At 48.8% G+C, this 15,443-nt stretch overlaps 2 protein-coding genes across 6 annotated transcripts; one reads left to right on the forward strand and one right to left on the reverse strand.

The window, feature by feature from the left end:
* Positions 1-275: 275 nt before the first annotated feature.
* Positions 276-8,965, forward strand: hps1 (HPS1 biogenesis of lysosomal organelles complex 3 subunit 1). Of its 3 annotated transcripts, none has more exons than XM_047029515.1 (18): positions 276-490; positions 833-1,072; positions 1,300-1,434; positions 2,250-2,392; positions 2,826-2,934; positions 3,154-3,314; positions 3,727-3,829; positions 3,957-4,050; positions 4,260-4,315; positions 4,534-4,701; positions 4,873-5,052; positions 5,500-5,576; positions 5,770-5,901; positions 6,597-6,662; positions 7,292-7,436; positions 7,561-7,674; positions 7,837-7,919; positions 8,218-8,307. In XM_047029515.1, exons 2-18 carry the CDS (start codon positions 956-958, stop codon positions 8,258-8,260), a joined length of 1,926 nt encoding a protein of 641 aa, XP_046885471.1. In that variant the 5' UTR covers positions 276-490; positions 833-955; the 3' UTR covers positions 8,261-8,307. The 3 variants fall into 3 exon arrangements, with proteins under 3 accessions (XP_046885471.1, XP_046885470.1, XP_046885472.1); XM_047029514.1 differs by having other exon boundaries at positions 278-490; positions 8,282-8,965; XM_047029516.1 differs by lacking the exons at positions 276-490; positions 833-1,072; positions 1,300-1,434; ... (1 more) ...; positions 2,826-2,934; positions 3,154-3,314 and adding an exon at positions 3,345-3,353 and having other exon boundaries at positions 8,282-8,965.
* Positions 8,966-9,471: 506 nt separating this feature from the next.
* On the reverse strand, positions 9,472-15,271 carry st3gal7 (ST3 beta-galactoside alpha-2,3-sialyltransferase 7). 3 transcript variants are annotated; one of them, XM_047029518.1, is made up of 8 exons: positions 14,894-15,271; positions 14,389-14,651; positions 13,207-13,330; positions 12,635-12,984; positions 12,200-12,386; positions 11,573-11,713; positions 10,788-10,937; positions 9,472-10,590 (listed from the first exon to the last, which is right to left on the reverse strand). In XM_047029518.1, exons 2-8 carry the CDS (start codon positions 14,535-14,537, stop codon positions 10,504-10,506), a joined length of 1,188 nt encoding a protein of 395 aa, XP_046885474.1. In that variant the 5' UTR covers positions 14,538-14,651; positions 14,894-15,271; the 3' UTR covers positions 9,472-10,503. The 3 variants fall into 3 exon arrangements, with proteins under 3 accessions (XP_046885474.1, XP_046885475.1, XP_046885473.1); XM_047029519.1 differs by having other exon boundaries at positions 14,389-14,681; XM_047029517.1 differs by having other exon boundaries at positions 14,389-15,271.
* Positions 15,272-15,443: the final 172 nt, after the last annotated feature.

Raw genomic sequence — 15,443 nt, forward strand, 5'->3', positions numbered from 1 at the left:
ATCACACAACTAGGCCATGGGCTAGACTGCATTCTTTAAATGCCGAATCGTTAGCTAGAAACCTGTGTCAGAGTCATGAGTCCTGGTTTACACACCGGCACATGACCTCAGCTCTCAGTCGTTTCCCTGTTCGGGGCCGTAGCCCTCCACCGTCAGTACAATCCGCTGAACACCGATCGAGTATCAGTTTAGCAGTAAACCTAGATAAAGAGTAGTGGGGCAGGACAGCCCTCAAGCTGGTTTGAGATCAGGTTTATAGAGCGACCTCTCCCGGAGGCGCCTTCTTATTATCCAGGCAAGCAGCTTCCGTGTCCAGCTGGGGCTGCGATTGTCACATGATGCAGAGAATAGGAGAAACTTTCTATCACGGAAGCAGAATTAAACAGTAGCAGAGATGTTCGTAGGATGAACCAAGGTGTTAAAACATCGTCTGTCCAACGTTGGACGACACACGGCAGTTGGATAAACACTGAAACAAAGCATGAGCTAGGTAAATTTTCATTTATCAACGACTCCTTTCTTTGCAGCAAATTGCATTGTCTGAACTGCACAGTATTGACTCAACAATGTTTCGGACCTGCCTCAGTCTGGTGGTCCCTAACCACAACCCGCTGAATCTGATCTTTGGCTTGCCAAGTATGTGAGGCAGATATTTTTGTCTTTCCCACGCATCGTAACGCAACCACAAAACACTGTCCGTTTTGGGGAGGATTTAGGCGACGCTGGAAACGTCATTATTTATGTATTTTTGTTGATGACTGGTTTGTTTAACCCAAGTCATCCTTCAACAGTTCAAAGAGGTCCTTTGGGAAATATATCTGCCTTTCCACAGATTTCACTTTTAGGTTGAACAGCGGGGATGGTTTCTGTGATTTGGACACGGTAACAACGTAGTAGCTACACCGCACGGTGCCAAACACACACCAGCCAACACACCGCCACTCTGCTACCGGGCATGAAGTGCCTGTTGATCGCAAGTGAGAGCGCCGAGGTTCTGTTTCATTGGACCGACAAGGAGTACGAACTGAACCTGCAGGAACAGTATGGGGCGTTCCAAGAAGAGGGGGAGCGGGTGAGGAATGATGATTGGAACGATAATTGCATGGATACATTGGATAATGGATGGATGATTGTCCTGCTCATAAGTTACACTTTGGCAGAAATATGGCAACTGTGGAGTATTCTCATCAACATAATTGGCCCAGAGTATTAAGCTTGTTCAGCACAATATCATTTGTTGAACACTAACACCTATATTTCCCTGTACTGTCCTCTGCTTGCATGCGTGTGCCTCTTCAGCCCCCAGCCTTTGAGGACAGTATCAACACGTTGTTCGCCCCCATCATCATCTCCTGTAGCACCATGGTGGACAGACTGGGAGACAGCTACACCTGCTTTAGCACTGAGAACAACCACACTTACGTACTGCACCAGGTAAACACGCGCACACTCACACATAAAATTGCAGACACATACTTAAGCTTACCCATGCATAAAAGTATGCATGCGCACACACACACACACTCACACACACACACACACACTCACACACTCACACACACACATAAAATTGCAGACACATACTTAAGCTTACCCATGCATAAAAGTATGCATGCGCACACACACACACACACACAAGTATGCGTTCACACACATATACGGTACGTGTTTGCATTGAACACACACCAAAGGACCCTTAGATAAAACACGAAAAGGTCATTGTTGTCCTCCTACTGGCCCAGATTCAGAGAAAGCCGCCCTCGTGAATCTTCACTCAGGTCATGTGATCCTGAACCAACCTTTCAGTGGAAGGATCTTGTGTTTTACTGCATGACCATGACCTAAGTCACATAACCTGGCTCCATTCCATTCTTAGTGTTTGTGGCTCAGTCCTGTTCCCCCCTCTGGGACCTTGGTCAGAGTGTAGCCAGCCTTCAAGGCAGTGTGACCTAATGTTACCTAATTACATTAGGTAAGATTTGGCTCATGTTACCTGTTAGTAAAGGCAGTGGTCAAACTATAAACATTCATCAACTGCATGGGATTTTAATCCTAAATACACTGGCCCAAGATAACGCAAAGTATAGGAGTATTTTGTAGTCTGTGTATACTGTAAATAATTCCATAAAGTAAATGTTCTACGATAAGTAGGGTTTGCACACCAAACTACAGTTAGCATGGCGAGGCTAGATAAGTTGATTTGGTTGTTGATTGATTGACTGATTGATTGACTGTCCTCTCTGTGTCAGTTTGACGAGTGCCTGTACATCGCTGTAAACGGGGATGGGGAGGAGGGAGAGAATCATCTGAAGAGGAAGATCTACGTCATGAAGAAGATGATCGACGTGCTCTTCGGCATGGTCACACTCAGTAGCACCCTCCTCAGGAAAGAGTATGTACTGCTAGCCCGGCCTTAACCAAAAACACAACTGAGTTTCCCCCAGCCTCACCATAGCCTCTCCTCAGACTTTACTGGATTCTCTCCAGCCTCTCTCTAGCCTCGCCATAGATTCTCTCAGGTCTCTGCTTACCCTCATCCCAGCCTCTCCATGTCCTTAGCCCAGCTTCTTCGTATCCTTACCCTAGCCTCCCTCTATCCTTACCCCAGCCTCTCAATGTCCTTACCCCAGCCTCTCACTGTCCTTACCCCAGCATCTCCTTGTCCTCATCCCAGCCTCTCCCTATCCTCACCCAAGGCTCTCTCTATCCTCTTCCCATCCATACCCAGCCTCTCCCTATCCTTACATCAGCCTCTCCCTATCCTCCACCCAGCCTCTCCCTATCCTTACCCCTTTCTCAGCCTTTCCCTCCACCTCTCCCCCCAGGCTCCGCCCCCAGGACACGGAGCAGAGGACCAGGCTGTGGAAGCAGCTGCAGAGCCTGCTGGAGACCTACAGCCGCCTGCGCGAGAAGGACCAGAGCTTCCTGGTGGAGGTACTGGAGAACAGCCAGTCAGCCGGCCATTCTGTCAGTCAGTTAGCCAGCCAGCCAGTCTTAATCTACAGTACAGCACTATATTGGTGCACAGATCTCTTTAGTAAAATGCAGGAGCCATCCTAGACTGTTCCAGTCCCAATATACAACTCTCCCCTGTTACACCCTCTCTTCTCCCCCCTACTCCTGCCCACCCCCCGCCCCCTCCCCCTGGTCCAGGCGGTGGAAAGACTGATCCACCCCACCCTGTGCGAGCAGTGTATTGAGTTCCTGGAACGTCGCCTGGTCCAGCAGATCAACACCAGTGTGGAGAGGGCTGGAGAGGAGGTGCTGCATGCCTTCATACTGGTGCACACAAAGCTACTAGCCTTCTACTCCAGGTAGAGTTAGCATACCTAGCTATTAGCATTCTACTCCAGGTAGGGTTAGCATACCTAGCTACGACATTTCTACTCCAGGTACATTTACATTTAGTCATTTTTAGACTTAGCCTACCTAGCTATTCGTATTCAACAATGGGTAGTGTTAGCATACCTAGTTAGCATTTTATTTCAGTAAAAGTTATCATACCTAGCTACTATTCTTTGTCTCCTTGTTGAGTCGGATTGCAAGACTATTAAATGTATCATGCCAACCACTGATGAACATGACTCACCCTCTATACAAGAATAGCTAGGCTAACATTGCTACAAGTAGCAAGGCTAGGAACACAATATTTTACTCTAGGCTAGAACACTGCTTTTAGGTACACATTCTGTCACCTATTTCATCTCATCCCTCCATCCTCTCCAGTCGTAATGCCAGCAATCTCACCTCCTCCGACCTCCTGGCCCTCATCGTCATGGTGCAGGACCTGTATCCTAGCAACATCGATCTGGACGACTCGAACCCAGAGGTAGGTGTTAAGCAGGGTCCTCCATCTAGAGTCCGCACTTTCGTCTGTCTGTCCATCTGTCCACACAGGAAATCAGGCCTAGTCCTTGGATGCTGTTTTCCTGATGATTTTCTGTGTGTGTGTGCAGGATGTGGAGAACACGTCCGGCCCTGAGATCTTCTACACCCCAAAAGCATCCCCCACAGATGGCCAGTCTTCTCCTACAGACTCAGCAAGTTCAGGTAGCTCCACTGTTGTGTCACGCCCTACCACTGTTGCCACACATGCCTACCTGTGTTGTTGGTCAGACCTTCATATCCTTTCGCGCTCTCTCTCACTCACTCACTCACTCACTCACTCTCTCACTCACTCTCTTGTATTACTATCTATCTGTCTCTTTGTGTCTTACTCTCTCCTTTTCATCTTCTCCCTCATGTCTCTCTGTAACCAGGCAGGCAAGAAGACAGGAGTACTCCTGTGTTTGAGTTTGTGGATCCAGACATACAGGTCAGTTGCTCTGCACTCAGAACTAACATCAGAAGTTCTGTGCAAGACCTTTCTATTGTAAGCCAGTATCAAAAGTTACAGCATGTTGTATTGGGTTGTTTTAATATCATATTGTAACATTCTGTTTGAATGTTTTTTTTAACAACATGTACTGTAATAACATATTGTAATGTGATGTTTTAATAAATGCTGTAATGTGATGTTTTAATAACAACCAGATGGCTGAAGACAGCCTGCAGACCCTGCAGGCCCCTCCCCCTGACCCGGCGACCCCGTGCAGAGTCTTCCTGGAGGTCACGCTCAAGGAGGGCTTTTATCCCATGATGCCTCACTCCATGTACTGCCTCCCACTGTGGCCTGGGATCACTCTGGTTCTTCTCACTAAGGTGTAACCCCCCCCCCCACACACACACACACACACATGCACTTATACGCACCCCACAAACACAATGTATGGAATGTTTTCCGGATAGTTCTCGTCAAGCGTTCTGAAGGGTTTCCTTGTTCCATCAAAGGTGGAGGGACACCTTTCCTCATGCTTCCGTGTCCCCTGTCAGATCCCTAACAGCTCCGTGGCCACGTCTGTGTACTCCTTCCTGGATGCCTTCGCCCGGCTGGAGAAGCGCCTGAGCGAGGGCCAGGAGGGCTCAGCAGCCACCAGGGGGCAGCCTACCATCCAGGATCTCCGCAGCAAACTGGACAAGTTCATCAGAGCCCTGGGAACCAGCGACATTCAGGTAGAGGGTGGAGTGTGTGTGTGTGTGTCTGTGTCAGGGGTGGTATACGTGTGTGAGGGGTGGTGTGTTTGTATGTGTCTGTTTGAGGGGTGGTGTGTGTGTGTGTGTGTGTGAGGGGTGGTGTGTGTGTGTGTGTGTGTGTGTGTGTCTGTTTGAGGGGTGGTGTGTGTGTGTGTGTGTGAGGGGTGGTGTGTGTGTGTGTGTGTCTGTTTGAGGGGTGGTGTGTGTGTGTGTGTGAGGGGTGGTGTGTGTGTGTCTGTTTGAGGGGTGGTGTGTGTGTGTGTGTGAGGGGTGGTGTGTGTGTGTCTGTTTGAGGGGCAGTGTTGGTGCGTACCTGTGTGAGAGTTTGAGTGTGTGTGTGGTCAAGTAAGGGTGTGGGTCTGTATGCTTGGAAGTTTGTGTGTGTGACCTGTCGTCTTAACAAGCCGTCTGCATCCTTTGTCCCAGACGTCACATCTGCAGAGCGTGTGGACGGAATTCAAGAACAAAGCCTTCACCAGAGCAGGGACTGGCTTCACCAAGGAGTGAGTCTCACACTGCCCTCTGCTGAGCGGGGGGGGGGGGGGGGGGGGTAACATTGCACCCATAATGTGACATTATTCAGACCATTTATTATCACTTGATATATTTGTCCTTTCAAAACGGGTAGCTTTGTTAGAAATGTTCCATTTCTCTTTTAATACCCTGTGCGTGCGTGTGTGTGTGTGTGTGTTTCAGTCTTCTGCCCTGGTGTCGCAGCATGAAGACCCAGCTGTGTGCAGTCTACAGACAGTGCTTCATCACAGACGGAGGAGGAGGGCCGCAGCGCCTCTCTCCTCACCTGCAGGAGCGAGCTCTCACCATGGTCCAGTAAGAAAACCTTCTTTACCAGCACAGGGATCAGAAAACCAGGCTTGTTCTCTACTAGCAGAGACCAGAAAACCAGGCTTGGTTCCCTACTAGCAGAGACCAGAAAACCAGGCTTGGTTCCCTTCTAGCAGAGACCAGAAAACCAGGCTTGGTTCCCTACTAGCAGAGACCAGAAAACCAGGCTTGGTTCCCTGCTAGCAGAGACCAGAAAACCAGGCTTGGTTCCCTGCTAGCAGAGACTCCAGTGGCTGGTTCTCTCCAGTGCCATGTTCAAGCTCAGGCTTGTAGCGGTCTCACTCAACACTACTTGAACCTGCTATATTTCTGGATAGAGCGTGTGAGATGAATAATCACATCATGCCTCCAAGGCATTGTATCACCCCCCACCCACCCCCACCCCTTTACTTTCTTTCACAATTGTTTTCTCACTCTTCCTCCCTCTCCCCCCCCCCCCCCCCCTTTCAATCTTTATCCTACTTGATCTCTATAAATATTTCTGTGTCTCTCACTCTGAATCTATTTTCACTGCACATGTTTCATGTTTCTATTTCTTTTCTCTCTCTATCTGTCTCTTTGTCTGTCTCTCTCTCTCTTTCTCTCTCTCTCTCTCTCTCTCTCTCTCTCTCTCTCTCTCTCTCTCTCTCTCTCTCTCTCTCTCTCTCTCTCTACCTCTCTCTCTCTCTCTCTACCTCCAGGGAGAAGCTGATGGACTGGAAGGACTTCCTGCTGGTAAAGAGCAAGCGGAACATCACCATGGTGTCATATCCTGTTAGGCCAGTGGCCCCTCCCACGGTGGTGGTCCTTGTGATGGTCTCCTGTAGAGACAGTAGTGGGTCAGCGCTCATGCCACTTCGCATCCCAACTCTCTCGATCTTTGTCCTTCCCTCTCTTTCTCTCTCTTTCTCCCTGCCTGCATGCTTTTCGATGTCTCTCTCTGTCAATCCACAAACGTGTGAACTGAGGCCGAACTTACAGTAGAGGCTAGGCTGTATTTTACTGTAACTCTTTCGGCCTCTCCATATCTGTCTTTCTCTATGTCCTTCTGTCTTTGTGTTCTGCTCCTCTCTCTTACCAACCGTCTCTGGAGGAGGGGATCCCTCTCTGAATTGCTCCTCCCAAGGTTTCTTCCATTTTTTCTCCCATTGGGAGTTTTTCTGGGAGTTTTTCCTTGTCTTCCTTGAGGGTTTAGGTTGGTTGAGGGGCAGTTCTATGGGCGTATGTGAAGCCCTTTGTGACATGCTTGCGTGTAAAAAGGGCTATACAAATAAATTTGATTTGATTTACCGTCTCTCTCTCACGCTCTGATGTTGGTTTGAGGTTAGAGGTCAAAGTTTACAGAGTGCAGAGGTCAGTGTAATGGACTGCAGGCCCTTAACCCGACTGGTGTCACGTACCTGGAGGAGTTCCCTGGTCTGGTCCATTTCATCTACGTGGATCGTTCTGCTGGCCAGATGATCGCTCCGTCCCTCAACATCACAGACCGCGCCAACTCTGAGCTGGGAAAGGGGCCGCTGGCACACTTCATCAAGGGCAAGGTGTGTGGACCGTACCATCTGCCCAGGGTTCAGAGGGGAGTCTGAAGGTTTGTTTTGGAGGTTGAAGATACCCTGAAGAAGCTGTTGATGTAAAGTGTGTGTGTGTGTGTGTGTGTGTGTGTAGGTGTGGAGCCTGGTCGATACGACGCGACGCTACCTCCAGAAGGGCCACTCAACCGTCACGCTGAGAGATGGAGATTACTACTTCTGCTACTTCCTGTGGTTTGAGAATGAATCGGTGCGTCTCACACACACACACACACACAAAATACCTCTACCCTCTATCTCCTACACACAGTTTGCCGGCACTGTTTAGATAACAGTACTGTTTGCGCTTCATAGTGTATTTATTAATATAATAATTCAGTGATTGATGCTCTGGATGGTTCTGATCATGCAGGGCTACAAGCTGGAGGTGATGGACCTGCCCATCCTGTCTGATGACTCCGCCCCCATCGGGATGCTGGCCTGTGACTACTACAAGTAGGGAGGATGCTAGGCTGCTTCCTTCCTTCTTTCCTTCCTTCCAGTCATCTTTCCTGCCTTCATTCATTCATTCCAGCCATCCTTCCTTCCTTCCTACTTCCATCCTCCCATTAAGCCCTGACTCTTTCTATCCTTACTTACTTCCTTCAAACCTTCCTTTCTTCCTCCATACTGCGTCTGTCCTGATTAAAGAGTAATAATCATAACGACTTAAGGCAGTATTGATGAGAAGAAGGAAGGCTAGGCAGAAATGATGGAGGAAGGAAGTCCCAAACGCCACTCTTCCCCGTGACAGGAAGTTGCTGACGCCTCTACTCCCGATGACAGGAAGTTGCTAACGCCTCTCCTCCCTGCGACAGGAAGTTGCTGCGCCTCTACAGTAAGAGCCACCAGGGGGAGGTGGTGAAGTGCTACGAGCTGCTGACGGTGCACCTGGGGGTGATCGCTGCCGACTACATCCTGCAGCACTGCAGCCAGCTAGCACGCAAGCTGTGGGAGCCCTCACGCATCCCCCTGCTGTAGACACACACACACGCACGCGCATACACACTTATACAGTTGAGACCATATCATCAGATCATATACGTACACAGACACATACAGTTGAGATACACACACACAGACAAGACAACACATTCATGCATGCATACATACATACACAGTTATAACATGCCATCTTTCCTTCCTTCATGCATGCATGCATACACACACACACTTGAAAACATACACGCACACACAGACAAGCGTTCACATTACACAGACACATACAGTCAAGACACGCAGTGAGACATGTACAGTATACCTAGACACACACAGACATACACACACAGACATACACACACAGACATACACACACAGACATACACACACAGACATGTCCTCCCACCGCTCGAGACAAACACATGCACGCACAGACACAGCCACGTGCCAACTCTAAGAGCCCACTCTCTTATTTCTCTCTTTTTCTCCTGTCTGTCGTCTCCTCTTTTTTCTGCTCCCGCCCTCCCTCCCTCCCTCCCTCCCTCCCTCTCTCTCTCTCTCTCTCTCTCTCTCTCTCTCTCTCTCTCTCTTTCCCTTTCTTTCTCTCTCTGTGTGTGTGTGTGTGTTTGAAGGTAGCCGTGGAACGATCCAAGTGCACCATAGCACAAAATGGACTCAGAATGCAGCATTGTGTCCCCTTATACACGCGCATCAATACTCCCCAGGTATTCAAATAGGACAACCTTGTGTTTTATTCCTGAGAAGATGGTTAAATGTCATCTTAAAAGCACCAATCGTTATGTTTAGAGCTAACACATTCCTTAAACCTTAAATACAAACACAATTTTTTTGCACGTCAACATCCATGAAAGAAGCTTGTCAAACACAACCTCCTCCTTTTCCATGTTCTTGGAATGTCGTTTTGTTTTTATTGTAGATTGCGTGAATGCTTTCCTGTGAAGATTCCTATTTTATTTATTCACTGTAAACGCACTGGCTAGACTCTCAAGGTGAGGTTATGCAACTTAAAGCTCAGTCATGCATATATCCTTATATGATGCATGGGAGCTATCTAGCATGACCAGCCGAGCACAGCACAATGCAAGGCAGAGGAGAAAGTGTTTCTATGAGTAGACGTATAGCTGCAGCTCTTTGTGACAGGATCTTCAGATAGGTGATTGGAGATTGCTGTTTTATCTTCAGGTCTTCATGTATAATGCTGTAACTTTTGGTGGATGTGCATAGACTGATAGATCCTGTCATTATTTATACATAGATATATTTGTGCAATATAAATACACTGTACTGTGTGTATATTTTGTCTCTAATGTTTTGTATTGATCCGTGTCTAATATAGTACATTATTGAACAGTCTCAGACTCGCTGTTTCGTTTTCTATTTGTGAAACTATTTCACCACTGTCCCAGTCTGACGATGATAATGTTCTGTAATTGCCACAGATTATCATTCAGCAAAACACCACATTCCAAGGCAAAGAAGATTCATGTAAAATCTTCAATGATGGTCAAATTCGTTTATTGTCTTTAAAAAGAACACAGCAATAACAAAAATACAAATTAAACCCTTTCTAAGCTTCTTCAAATCAAACAAATGGGAAATGGGTCAACTGATGTGCGATGACGATTTTCCAAGTCGGCATCCACATTCACCCTTGAGGACATCAGCTCCTCTACAATCTCTCGTATTCTGGAATATTCTGCATATCACAGCCCCCTTCTGTGAATGCTCTGGTGAAGACTAAAGGAACTGCGCCCATGTTAGAGTTATTCCAGGCCAGTTGGTGGCCGCGGTGTTTCTGCCAAGAGAGGCCTGACGTAGCACGTTTGTTGGGAGGGGGAACTCATTTGACCCTATCGAAGTGAAACGTGTCCCCTCATGCCGTCTCTACTGTGCTGTGAAAGGTCCAATTGAGCGTTTTCCACCAGAAGAGAGCCTGAAGGGAGAGAGAGAGCGAGTTTGAAAGCGACAGGACGAGAGAGGAGGAGCTCCAGTGTAGCATAGACCCCCCTCGTGTCGGCATGGTGAACCCGAGGAGGGGAAGGAGGGGGGGCGGGGGGACGGTGGCCTCGCTGCGCCCGCTTCACAGCGCCCCCGTGAGGTCGCTAACCGCCCCTGCGGACACCAGCTCTCTCAGGAAGAGCTTCTCGGCGCTGACGTCGTGGACCACCTGGCAGTAACACAGCCACACATCCGTTCGTCATGGCTTCAAGCTGCTTAACGTCGACATCACGGTGCCCGTCTAATAGAGAATGCTGTCGGTTTCATTCGAATGTGGCCTTCCATGTGTATTGTGTATTTTATTCTATATGTGTGTGCTTTTGCTCGTGTGTGCACGCGCACGTGCAGATGTGTGTGTGTGGCGACCTGGGCCTTGATGGCATCCATGCGTAGCGACTCGTAGTAGTGCAGTCTGGCTCCGGGCTGCTGCAGGTCGTAGCCGAAGCCGGCCAGGCTGACCTGGTCACACAGCTGCAGGGCCATCACCACCGCACTGGCCCCAAGCGTGGGCACCATCTGGGGGGGGGGGGCACACAGAGACAGCATGAAAGGGGGAAATAGACGTTTGAGTGAGGGAGAGAGGGTGGTGGTGAAGAGAGAGAAAGAGGGAGTGATAAGATGGAGGACGGCGAGAGAGGTAAGGAGACATCCGTTTTCAGAGTGAATATAAGTAATAATACTGTATATATACATATAATGTCTATGACATCATTCACATGAAGGTCTACTGTATGACATCAGCAGGAATACTTTATATATTCATTGTTTTCACGACCGAACGTCTGACAATCTGCATTCATATGAGCATCAATGTTCATGACAGACTTCAGATTCTCTGAGCATCTATGACATAAGTATTCATATGTAACTGAAAATGTATGACACATTAAGTTTTCAAATTCCATGGGCATTTATGACATCCTCAGTATTCATATTCTATGAACATTTATGACATAATAAGGATTCAAATTCCATGGGCGTTTATGACATCCTCAGTATTCATATTCTATGAACATTTATGACATAATAAGGATTCAAACGTCATAAACGTCTTTGATATCTTCAGTATTCATATACATGAACGTCTATGACTTCATCCGAATTCATATTCGCTGAGCGCCTATCATGAGTGTCGTCATTCTCTGGCTGACCGTTCTCTGCTGCTGGGTGTAGCTCTGGAGCGCCAGCCCCGTCCTGTGCAGGATCTCCGGGTTGAGGATCTGGAAGTTCCCCGGGTCCAGAGGAATGTCCTCCACCACCTCCCTCCAGAACCACAGCTTGGACCAGAAGCTCTGTAGACCCAGACACAGGAAGCAGACCAAGAACCATGTCATGCTGGGCCTCAGAACGGCTTCATTTGGGTGGCACTTTTTTTACATTTAGACATTTAGCAGACGCTCTTATCCAGAGCGACTTACCGTAAGCACAGGGACATTCCCCAAGGTAAGCAGGGTGAAGTGCCTTGCCCAAGGACACAACGTCATTTGGCACGGCCGGGAATAGACCCGGCAACCTTCTGATTAATAGCCCGACTCCCTAACCGCTCAGTCATCTGACCCCCACATCTGTTTCAAATGAATGGGTCGTTATGAAGCTCTGTGGAAGCTGGGTTATGACCATTCATTTGAATCAGGTGTGCTTTAGCAAGGAAACATCGAAAACATGCTGGACAGCGGCCCTCGAGGTCCAGGATTGGATCGGAGAACCCTGCTGTCGATAAATAGTGACAAAACTTCTTCTTGCTGTGCCAGTTGGTGTTAAAACACCAACATACCCACCAGAGGCTGTTTGGTGATGATGGAGGTGAGCCAATCCAGATCCAGGCTTTTGAAGACCACCAGGCCCACCAGGGGGGTGTGTAGGTACTCTCTGGGGGAATGAGGGGCTCCCTCTGGATACATGAGGCGGATGGTGGTCCTGGAGCCTGCGTCCCGCTCAAACCCAGACACCGGCGCGTTGTTCATTCTAGAGAGGGGAGCAAGCAGGAATTGGCACCAGAGACTTCTCTAATGAACTGGGAGCTTCTAGAGGTGTGAGCTAAGTCGATTTTTCACATTTAAATCCATACACGTATTTTTGCCATGATTGTAGTTACACATGTTACATATCTGTAGATAAAAGGACACATAATATCTAAGATCATTGAACTGCATGTTACACACTATCAACAGCTACGTCCTGACTAACTTCCAAGTAGCTATAGTCAGCGTCACCTGATGATGATGTCATACTGGTCGATGTGAGAGCCAAGATGGCTGCCGTGGAGCACCCCTCCGCTGCCCACCACCACACAGCGCCTGCAGCCCCCCGCACCCCCCCTTCCTGCCAGGTGCGCGGGCAGGCCCGGCTTAGGGATGGAGGCCAGGGCCAGGACCAGCGGCTCCTCGCTGCCCTGCAGCCCCAGCGGAGGGGCATGCTCCCAGGGCACGGGCCTGTGGGCCTGCTGGAGGAAGACGGGGATGTCCTGGAGGCCCGGGGAGCAGGCCAGGGAGCGCAGGCGGCTCACACACCAGTCTGACTGGCAGGCTCCGGAGAGCAGGGAGGCCGAGCGGTTCAGCAAGGCCTGGAGAGTGTTGGGACGGGCGGAGGAGGTGGGTGAGGTGGAGGTGGGTAGAAGGTGGGAGTGGGAGGGGGGGAGGGAGGGAGGGAGTTTAAACAAGCTGAGAGAGAGAATTACAAATACATTTTGCTTTTAGCAGGTAACCCCCAAAAGGAATTATAATAGGTGGAAAAAGGCACATGCATAAACGATTGTGTGATAAATGTGTGTGTGTGTGTTCAGCACCAGATCTCTTTGTGTCAGGCTGTCCTCTGTTGAGGACAGCTTGTTGGAGGGTAGAAGTTCAGGGATGAGGACAGCAGAGTAACATCCCACCAGCAACACCAGACTCAGGGCTAGGTTGTTAGTCCTGGGGGAAACACGGACATGAACCCACACTGAAACACAAACACACACGTGCACAAAGTGGCGCACGTATGCAAGCACACAGACACGAAGGACCCTACACACCCCGTGGATATCCACCCCACCCACACACACCTCACCCTTCTTTATTTCACACACAGACAAGGCACACACCCACCCACACACATCCCCCCCCCTACACACCCACACACATTCCGCCCACACACAGACAAACAATATACACACATGACATACACAATCCAGACTCCCAGTCAATACACACACCCACAGGCCCCTCACTCACGCCCTTCACACACACAGACAACCCACCAAGGGCAAAATAGTCAATCACACATTGGGAGGGACAGCTGTGGGACTATCTGTGTAAGTGCATACACACATTGTTTTTATCAAAAGAAAAGCAATTCAGAGTCCGAATGTTTTGTAATTGTATAACACAACCAGACATTTTTTTTCCATCTGATTGTCAAACCAATCGATACTGCAAGCCTGTATAGGTAGCTGTCGGCTAGCTTGACAAAAGTCCCATTCATACAAGCTGTATGGTATTGCAATCGGAATTTGCACTAATTCTACAATTCGAAATTCTAGTGAATTTCCCTCAGAAGTCTTTATCTAAGGGATTATGTTAGCCAAATACTGAATATTTACCATCCATAAATATATGCCAAAAGCCTGTCTGATTTTGCGCTCCTAACTCACTCATTGACGTTGCACAAGAGTACAAAGGTATAGGGAAAACATGACATGGATTTCAGGAAAAATAGGTTTCGTTAATTTATTGTGTAAGGCAAGTGGAATGAATTTGGGAAAGAGACCCGCCGGGATTTGATATTTTCGGAGCTGGAAAGGAAGCCGTACTAGCAGTCGCATGGATATTTCCCGCATGATCATACAGTATGATCAAATATTGCATGTCCCCCCATAGAATTACGCATATGGAACCCCCACACACACAAACACCACGCACACACACTACACACACCTACATACACCCACCACACACGCACATACACACCCTAACAGATAACGCCCACCCACCTGCTGAGAAGGAGCTCCCTGGTGCCAGGTTTCCTGGAGTGTTGGTGATGGTGGTGGTTGCCGGGGGAGACCTGGACCGACTCCACCTCCGCTAGCAGGGGGCACCTGTCCTCAGGATCCACCACACTTAGGCGGTTCAGGGTCACCATGGCAACCAGCCCCCAACCCCTGCGGCGCCTCCACTGGTCGCAGTTCCTGCCGCTCCCGCGTTCCTTCCTGTTGGCCCTTGCTGGTCTCCCTCAGCCAGGGTAACTGACCCTGGTCTCGTGTCGGACAGATTCATACACAACAAACTGTAGCCGCGACCAGAAAAAGAACTTCTGTTATAACATCTCGGAGAATACGCAAGCTCTGACAGAGGATCTGCTCGTTTTAGAGACCGTCACTGTAAACGTGTCAAGTCAGACACACCTAAGCACACAACGGTAATAAACATCAAACTCTGCTTCTTATTACCCAGGAACAATATGACATTCAAACACACCCAGATGTAAAGAGCTGGTACCTGGAGTGGTGCAGCCAAGTGAGGCTTGTCAGATGACGTTAGATCTGTTCCTTACACAGCGAGGAGAGGGAGAGAGAGAGAGACAACACAGAGCCTGCACTTTCCCCTTCGGACAAAATGGCCATCAGGCTTCTCTGTTATCACGTGAGAGCTGTGTCTGCCACTGTAGCTCCAGTGAGAAGACCTCCGGTCAGTTTTACGTGTCGAGAGGAAGCTTCCTTCTCTGGTAGAAAGGCAGGGTTCCCTGGTCCAAGGTCTGTGTTATGAACTCTCTGACACTCACACAAACACGCACACGTGCACACTCAAGCACACACACACACGGAAAGAAGTGAACTCTGTCTTCTCCCTTGCCGTCGCACCTGTAAATCAGTTACTTATTCGTTCACAGGACACCCTCATAAAGGGAGGTGTGTGTGTTTAGATTGGGTTTATCTGATGACTAAAACACTGATTAAACATTTGTTGAAAAACAGGTTTCTTTTTAAATGATGACACCTATTTAGTGTAAGAGTGGTAATGTATCACATTCTTTCACAGTGTTCTCATG

The sequence above is a fragment of the Hypomesus transpacificus genome, chromosome 11, assembly GCF_021917145.1.
Source record: "Hypomesus transpacificus isolate Combined female chromosome 11, fHypTra1, whole genome shotgun sequence".
Taxonomy (NCBI): domain Eukaryota; kingdom Metazoa; phylum Chordata; class Actinopteri; order Osmeriformes; family Osmeridae; genus Hypomesus; species Hypomesus transpacificus.

Bases quoted from the DNA above. Each gene is read 5' to 3' on its own strand.
- st3gal7 (XM_047029518.1), bottom strand. From the start codon at position 14,537: ATGGTGACCCTGAACCGCCTAAGTGTGGTGGATCCTGAGGACAGGTGC. The intron at 12,387-12,634 runs GTGACGCTGACT...TCCCCTCTCTAG, and splicing joins CAGTATGACATCATCATCAG to AATGAACAACGCGCCGGTGT. The intron at 10,591-10,787 runs GTCGCCACACAC...TGTTACTGCCAG, and splicing joins TGGATGCCATCAAGGCCCAG to GTGGTCCACGACGTCAGCGC.
- hps1 (XM_047029514.1), top strand. From the start codon at position 956: ATGAAGTGCCTGTTGATCGCAAGTGAGAGCGCCGAGGTTCTGTTTCAT. The intron at 2,935-3,153 runs GTACTGGAGAAC...CCCCTGGTCCAG, and splicing joins ACCAGAGCTTCCTGGTGGAG to GCGGTGGAAAGACTGATCCA. The intron at 6,663-7,291 runs ATATCCTGTTAG...GACTGGTGTCAC, and splicing joins CGGAACATCACCATGGTGTC to GTACCTGGAGGAGTTCCCTG.